Source organism: Ctenopharyngodon idella, chromosome 22 (genome assembly GCF_019924925.1).
Source record: "Ctenopharyngodon idella isolate HZGC_01 chromosome 22, HZGC01, whole genome shotgun sequence".
Classification (NCBI taxonomy): domain Eukaryota; kingdom Metazoa; phylum Chordata; class Actinopteri; order Cypriniformes; family Xenocyprididae; genus Ctenopharyngodon; species Ctenopharyngodon idella.
Window position 1 is genome coordinate 20,834,201 of NC_067241.1, and position 8,810 is coordinate 20,843,010.

The 8,810-nt window shown below is 39.1% G+C and overlaps 1 protein-coding gene across 1 annotated transcript; it reads left to right on the forward strand.

Moving 5' to 3' along the window:
- The first annotated feature begins 380 nt into the window (after positions 1-380).
- tbx18 (T-box transcription factor 18) lies at positions 381-7,953 on the forward strand. The gene is made up of 8 exons (XM_051880797.1): positions 381-852; positions 1,733-1,907; positions 2,593-2,694; positions 3,182-3,353; positions 4,091-4,258; positions 5,371-5,435; positions 6,843-6,937; positions 7,919-7,953. Exons 1-8 carry the CDS (start codon positions 624-626, stop codon positions 7,951-7,953), a joined length of 1,041 nt encoding a protein of 346 aa, XP_051736757.1. The 5' UTR covers positions 381-623.
- The last annotated feature ends 857 nt before the right edge of the window (positions 7,954-8,810 follow it).

Here is an 8,810-nt window from a genome sequence, read left to right on the forward strand (position 1 = left end):
TAGTAAAAAATGAGTGCTTCTTGGGGACTTGTATTTAGAAACTGTATACTGCACGTCTCAAGTCAGTTTAGTTTGACATGTCTTATTACTGGGCCTCACGCGCAGATACAGGCGCAGATTTGGTAATAATTCTACAGGATTGGCTCACGAGGGCTAGTGAGGAGGTAATGCGGAAGCATGTGGAGTATGTGCAGCCGCAGTGTGAAAATGATCGCAATGCCGCGAGCATGACTGGAGCTCAGTGAGTGAGAGATGATTCATTCAGCCAGGCCGCTTTACCACATATGGGCGGAACGTTCCACACGAGGGGCCGAAACGCAGCGCGCCTATTGGCTGAGAGCGCCGGTGATTGACGTGAGGCAACCCCGCCCCTCTTCTGCCCTGGTTATTGGCACTTTAACGAATCCCGGCCACTGCCTCGGTGTCTGTGCGCGTTGACAGACCGATGAGACTGTTTTAAATAGACTGTCGCTTCGTTTTCAGCGTCTTTGTCACATCGCCCGTGGTAATTAGCTACTGAAGTGGACTATTCTGACTCAAGGAATGCTAGATTAAGTGCTGTTGCAAATGCACTTCTTGTGAACTTCTCGTCCTCGGCCAATCTGTCTTCTCGGTTTGTAACCATGGCTGAGAAACGACGGTCCCCGTGTACTATGAGCCTCAAAGCGCACGCATTCTCGGTAGAAGCGCTTATTGGCACGGAGAAAAAAAGAAAGCTGGAGGAGGACAACGAAAACTGTTTTGAGGAGGTAAACGAGGTGTCGAGCCTGACAGAAAGTCCGCAACCCCAGACTAGGAGAACTTGTCCCAGCACCAGGAGTTGCGATATAGACTGCGCAAGCGACGAATCCCGTAAGTAGCCTACTTGAATAACTAAAAAGCTCAGAAATAGTTACGCGCGAAACAAACCACAAATATAAAGTAGGCTAAATCTGTATTTGTAATTATCTCGGCTGAAAAGTAACACGGTATGAGGAAATCATAGACACCGTTATTCTGTAGCCTATTTCATCTAGTTTGTAGCCTGTATAGTTTTGTAAATAATAATAGGCTGCTAAATAAATACTAACCAATAATTACATTAAAGAAAACAGTCTTTCACTAACAAAATCTTGTAAAATATCAATAAATTCTTAAGCAAATATACCTCTGTAATTTAGACGTGTAATAGAGTGAAGTCAGGGTGACAAAGACGAAAAATACAGTATAGAAACACAAAATAACACAGTTATGAGCCTCATAAATATGGGCACTAAGAGAGTGACTAATCTATTGTGTTTATGAGTTTGGCCACAATCATAAACACTCAAATTAACTTGCCATCACGAAAGCCTAAATAGGCCTACTTACAAAAACAAAAACAAGAAAGAAAGAAAAATCTATTTTGACAATGGCATAGAGCTGGAATAAAATATGATCTCGATAATGCAGCACAAATTCAAGACTTAAATTCTTAATTCCATAACGGATATGGCGTCAAAACAAAAAATGGGGAAATGTAGGCTATTTATAATTGCATTGTAATATTTAACAGCATTCAATTAAAAATTATAAACATAGTCTGTAAATGCAGGCAGACAGTACGATACAGAAAATCATTGCAAAGCACTTTTTTGCATGCCACTTCAGCACTCGTTATTGCAATAACAATAGGCTAGTTTAAATAAAAAAAGGGTTCTGCAGACTGTTTCAATATGCAATAATTAAGACCAACTCTTTCTGTCTTTCTCAGCGGAGTCTGAGGACGTGTTGTTGGATAGCCCACAACCTGCACCCCAGGGCGCGCAGCTCCTCGCGCAATCAGGCACGAGCTCCGGAGAGGAGATGCGCGTGGATTTGCAGGGCTCAGACTTATGGAAGCGCTTCCACGAGATAGGAACCGAAATGATCATCACCAAAGCCGGCAGGTGCATCACACAAATACACGCTTTTCAGTGTTAAAACATTTAATGATAATTGGCTAAAATCACCATATTCAATATTTACATTTGAAGAAAGTGGTAATATAAAGACACTATTTTTCTTTATAGTTAAATACGCGGTTTTAATTTCTTTAAAAATATTTATTTAATGCAACCAAACATGAATTCTTAATCCAAAACGCATTTACCAAAGTCTGAATTAAATTGCTGAAATATCCAGACAGTCTATTTTGACGGATGGTAAATGTGGTTACTTTCAGATATGGACTTTGGGAATTAAATACTGAATTAAATTAGGGATTGGGACGAAAATGCCGATATTTTATACTTAGGACGAAAATGCCAGATATTTAATACTGCTCATAGTAATTTTTTTTTCGACATTCATATATTATATTAGACCTGCTTTTGTGCATTACAGCTACTTTTATGTATAGTATTTATTTAGACTGACAATTTATTTAAATTAACTTAACTCTAAAAATATATAGGCTATTTGGGAAAATGACGTAAACGGGCTGTTTTATATAGAAAAATGATGCCTGCACATAAAGGTAAAAACTCTGGTCTTTGGGAGTCTTTGGGAATTTTTTTCTTTTGCAATTCTGGATTGCCTCAATATTATGTAGTCCTAATAAAAATATTAATATGAAATGTAATTTTATCCCAGGCGAATGTTTCCCGCGATGAGGGTTAAGATTGCGGGACTGGATCCTCATCAACAGTATTATATTGCTATGGATATTGTTCCTGTCGACAACAAACGGTACAGGTGAGCAATTTACAAAATTTGTCTACCCAACTGGTCCCTGTTGTAGGCTATTGATTCTGACAAATGATAGAAACAGTCTAAAATGTGCAAAACATAATGTTGAGCATTTTGAACTAACCGTCTCCACAAATGGCACTCCGGGACTTTGTTGACATGTTCAGTCCGGCCTTTTGCGATGCCCTTTTGGGAGCTTGACCTCGTGGACCTGAAGGTCATGAGACAACTGCAGTCAAAACAAATTCATAACGCGTTAGTTTGTGGCGGGTTGCTCAGTGTATATGAACATTTTGTACAGCTGTAAAGACAGTCTTTAAGGTCGGAGACGGTTTGCTAACAGTGCTAGAGTCGCCACAAGAAATTTGCGTTGCGCGCGACGAAACTCAAATACGTTTCGTCTAAAACTTTACTGACAGATATTGTTTTTAAAAGTCGAGCCGTCTAAAATTCACATTATGTAAAGACACTGACTCCTTTTTTCCATTCCAAGGTACGTCTACCACAGCTCGAAGTGGATGGTAGCGGGCAACGCCGACTCTCCTGTCCCTCCGCGCGTCTACATCCATCCTGATTCGCCTGCTTCCGGTGAGACGTGGATGCGGCAGGTTATAAGCTTCGACAAACTCAAACTGACCAATAACGAGCTCGACGACCAAGGCCATGTGAGAGAATCTCTTATTATGCGTCCAAGAGTGATTTACTGAATTTTAATGATTTGTTTTTGTACATTTGAACGAGGGAAAACTGCATAATTCTTGTCTACACACAGAAAAAAAGCTTTTAAAATGTACCTTTAGGGGTACAACAGCTTGTCGCTGGGGCAGTACCTTTAAAAGGAAATTTTTGTACCTTTTTACTCCAAAAAGGTACATATTAGTAGTAAAAAGGCGCAAAAATGTCCTTTTGAGGGTACTGCTGTTGTACCCCTAAAGGCACCATTTTAAACCCTTTTTTTTTCTGTATGAATGTTTTTGTATATTTGAATGAGGGAAAACTGCATAATTCTTGTCTATGTTAGGCTTACAAGGAAAACCTGTCAATACATTAAGGCTTCATAAGTTAGTTAGTAAAGCAGACCTTCAGATTTTCCTTCTGTGATCCTGAAATAAATTAAATCTTATAATTAGACAACTCTTTTCATGCACCCCATTACACACATGCTAGCCATTGTCGCCCGGTGTGTATTTTGTTTTGCTGTATTATTTTAAAGGTCTAAACATGTTGTAATGTGGAGGGTTGTAAACAAACTCAATTGAAAGCATCCCCAGGGCGAGGCAGTTAAAGGCCCGTTTGGCCTTTGAAAATGGAGGCATGTGTGTTTTTATTGAGGTAGAAAACTGCTTTGGTAATTCCTCCGTTTCCCACTCTAAACACTGATGCGCGATGTAATGTTTTCCAGATCATTCTGCACTCCATGCACAAGTACCAGCCCCGTGTCCACGTCATCCGTAAGGAGTGCGGTGAAGAACTCTCGCCCGTTAAGGCGGTTCCCACTGGGGACGGTGTCAAAGCATTCTCTTTTCCCGAAACTGTCTTCACAACGGTGACTGCATACCAAAACCAACAGGTAATTCCCACATGCTGTCATAACTGTCCTATGCACAATTTGATAACACATCACAAAAGCTGCAAATAAGGGTCAGATTGTTTCTTGAAATTAAATGAAGAGGAATTTATTGGGCTCAGTGCCTTTTCTTTTTATTGGATTACATTATTACGGCTTGATTTTTATAAAACAAATGAACATGTAGGAAAGCAATGCCTGCTGCAACAAACCTTGCTTATTTATTTTTAATAAGTCCAAGCGAGCAAGACAAAATGTTAATGTACACAGGCTTTATCGCTGCTGTAGAAAGAAAACAGATTAAGCACAACATAAGCACATACATCAACAATATAAATAATATTATTAGGATACAAGATATGCAAAATTCAACACAAAGGACCAATTTTAGAATAGTCTGGACTCAATACCAGCCTTTATGAAAATGTATAAAGCAGAGTTTTTCTATTGTGAAAAATAAAATAAATACTTTTTAAGTATGTTTTATTTTTATAATAAACTTGCAGAACACTCTCATTTAGGTTACACTGGAATGATAAATGACTTAATTAATAAGATATATTATTGAAATAATTATATAAATCGCTTAAAGTTGGGATTAGACATTCATTAGACTCTACATTCATAGATCAAAGCCTCTATGAGACTGAAAGAATACGCAGCACCTCATAAAGGGCACATTTTTTTATAAAGAGCACATTTATTTAGGCATATGTATTGACTTTCCTTTGCCAACAAGGTATTGATAAATTGCAACACAGAAAAAAAAAGTACTTTAGAAATTATTGTTTTTTATATTGTTTGATGAAATTTATGTGTTTTCATTTGCTATAACAAATTAATACCAGAGTATGTTTTAGATAAGTTAGAGCTTGAAATCTTATCATAATTTTCATGTTAACTGCCAAGTTTTAGAAATTATGTCATCCATTTGTCTGAGCTTATAAAAACAACACATGCTCTCTCACACACACATACGGAAGAAAAAAGCTTATAAAATAAACCCACACACATTGCATTGTGGGATAAGGGTCACTGGTGCTAGGTCAGGGAATTTGACATTACAGGCTTTGGGTCACTAAAGAGAATGTGTTTTGTGTGTGGATCTTTTGCAGATAACAAGACTGAAGATTGACAGGAATCCATTTGCAAAAGGATTCAGAGACTCAGGAAGAAATAGGTAAATTTATTCAATTATTGTATACGTACAGATCTTTGCTTAGCTCTGGAATGCCAAAGGCTTTGCCTGATTTTGAGTCAATGGCATTGTACATTTTAAAAAGCGGTAACTGCACCAATACTGGAACTAAGAAATGGGGCTTCCAGTGTTTTTCATTAAATTTTATTGATCACAGTTGAGTCAAACCCATTTGTCACAGAATAGATCATAGTCTGAGAGCCCCAGTATCTAACTTTAGACAAAATGTGTAGTTTCTTCTTTTACCTTTTTGTGGGGCAGTACAGAAATGACACTTCATTACATTTTTCTCTAGGCAACAAAAAGGTTTTTGTTCAACTTCACATTCTCTTTCTCTTCTGACATCAGTGTAAAGTTATTTCAGAACTATCAAGCCGTATTAAAGGATTATCAGGTCCGAAGGGAAAAGACTTCTTTTAGCCAAACTGAAACTACCACATGATTCCAGCCAGGCCCAGACAAAATAAACATAAAAACAGAGTCACATTAAAAGCCATTATTCCATGTACAAAAACAAATGTATAAATGAAAATACACAGCACAATAAAAACAATCTCCATCTTCACATTACACAAGAGAAATAAATAAGAAACGTGCAAACAGGAAATGGAGGCTGTGCAGAAATAAGGCTTGCACGACGCTGACTCGAAAGCTCAGTGGGGAAGTTTAACTCTGCTCATTATTTTTAAACGAGAGCGATTTTAACACCCCTCTGAATCACAGCAGACCACATACATCCAGTTTTCCTCCGTCCCTCCGCGAGGTCTCGCAGAGCACTTAGACCGAGCCCCGTGGCTCAGTGTTACAGGAAAAGTTAAGCAGTTTGCTAAACAAACTCGGCCACTTGATAGCTCAAGTGGTGTGACTGATAAAACTGGGGCCGAAACAAGTTGAGGCATCTTGTGTGAATTATCGCCTGAGTGGTACTGCGGAGGGGGTGGGGTAACGTCCACGCTAACAAGGCACACCGAGCACCACCATTACTTCCAGAAAAAGCAAGAAAATACCCCCCCCCCCCCCCCCCCCCCCACCCCTCTCTTTTTCTTTCTCTCTCCTCGTAAAGCTTTAACTATGGCTTCCTGCACTCTATGTCTGATCCCACCGATAAAGCTATGTGAAAATAATTATAGCCTTGCCGTCGCGCACACACACCAACACTTTATGTTCTTCATTACCTGCTCTGCTTTACTGCCCAAATACATACTGATAAGGAAAGGGCCTAGCACTAAGATAGCTGGCAGGATTGAACACATTGTTGGAAAGGTTAGCCAAATGCAGACTGAGAGCTTTACTGAATCAATCTTGCCTTTTTGTATTTGTAGGCATATTGTGTATTTGTGTATCTTTAGATAGTACATGTTTATTGATAAGAATGCTTGTTTGTTGTAGGATGGGACTAGAGGCTCTGGTTGAGTCGTATGCGTTCTGGCGGCCCTCACTGAGAACTCTGACATTTGAGGACATCCCTGGAATCACTAAACAAGGTACCACATGTGTGTGTGTGTGTGTTTTCGCTGTCAAATTTATCATTGCACAATAGTTTTTTTTTTTAAATAATTACATAAAGTATTTGGAAAAAAATAATTACATGAATAAGACAACATTTTTTTTATTGGAATATCAATGAGTTTTTTTTAAATATACTTAACATCATGTCATTTCAAATATATATGACTTTCTTCTGTGGAACAAAAAAAGAGAATATTTTGAAAAAAAAAATTGATGATGCAATGAAAGTCAGTGGGGTCCAATGTTGTTTGTAATATCTATTATTTATTTATCTTCATGTTTGTTTGTTTTTTGTTTTTTTCATTTTCAATTCCTGAATTTGAATTTGAATTGAGTTAGCAAACAGAATGCAGAATTGGAACTTGAATTCGAATGCTTGGAAGCAAAATTAAAAAATTCAAAGAAATTAATATACAATAACTAAAATTTTAACTAAACAGATAACTAGATGAATCGTGAAGTCATCTTGTGATTTAAAAATGAGCCAATTCTTTAAATATGATTTTTGCACAACCCTGGTACACATGAAGATGTATTAAGAAATTAAATAAAATCATTTTGATATAAATTAAAGGGTTAGTTCACCCAAAAATTAAAATTCTGTCTTTAATTATGTCGTTCCAAACCCGTGAGACCTTAATTAAGACAAATTAAGATATTTTTGATGAAATCCATGAGCTTTCTGGCCTCCGATAGTGCTTACTACGTCAACAGCATAGGAGACTGATATGGAAGTGAAGAAATTGTTCGTTATTTATAGTTATCATTATTTTTGCACACAAAAATTTTTCTCGCTGCTTCATAACATTAAGGTTGAACCACTGTAGTCACATGGACTGTTTTAACAATGTCTTTACTACCTTTCTGGGCCTTAAAAGTGGTAATAACGTTGCAGTCTATCGGAGGCCAGAAAGCTCATGGATTTAATCAAAAATATCTTAATTTGTGTTCCAAAGATAACCGAAAGTCTCACAGGTTTGGAGCAACATGAAGGTGAGTGATTAATGACATAATTTTCATTTTTGGGTGAACTAACCCTTTAAAACTAAATTCGATTTCATGTTCACTTTAAATCTCTGTCATGTAAAACCTCACACTATGAGATTTGAATATTTTAGCATGTTATATTAATGATGTGTCATTATGACTGCTCAGGTGCAACTGGTTCTCACGGTGTTGTTGGGTCTTCAGCACACACACATCTGCTGTCCTCGTCCTCATGCTCTTCCCCTACATTCCACCTGGGTTCCGGGGCGGGGCCAGTGTGCGATTACTCCACCTGCAGTCGAACAAGCCACCCTCTCCACCGCTACGCCCCTCCCCTCTCCGCAGACTCCTACAGTCGACTGGCCAGCCCTGCAGCAGATGCGTTTTCCACTACTCGCAGCTCCACGTATGTGAGCGGGACCGAAGGTGAAGCATTCTCGTGCGCACAGACTGGCCTGCCGATCCAGATCCACAGCATGCCAAGCACAACCTCCCAGCTGCAGTACCTAATGCCCGGCCATACCCATAATGCGTTTTCCACCAACCAGAGCACACAGGGATCCTATAATGGGTTCCGCCTGCACAGCCCGTATGGTCTCTATGGTTACAACTTCTCCACTTCTCCCCGTTTGGCCACCAGCCCTGAAAAGGCGGCCGCCACGCAAAGTTCCTTCCTTGGCTCCTCCCCTAGTGGGACGCTGACGGACAGGCAGGTTCTATCCACTGTGGACGGTCTGCACATGCTCAGTAGTAGTCAACAGAACCTTTTTGACTCACGGACTTTGGGGCTGACAAGCTCCACCTCTCAGGTGACAGCCCACATGGCTTGACCTGTGACCCAAAAACTTTGACGGACTTCAA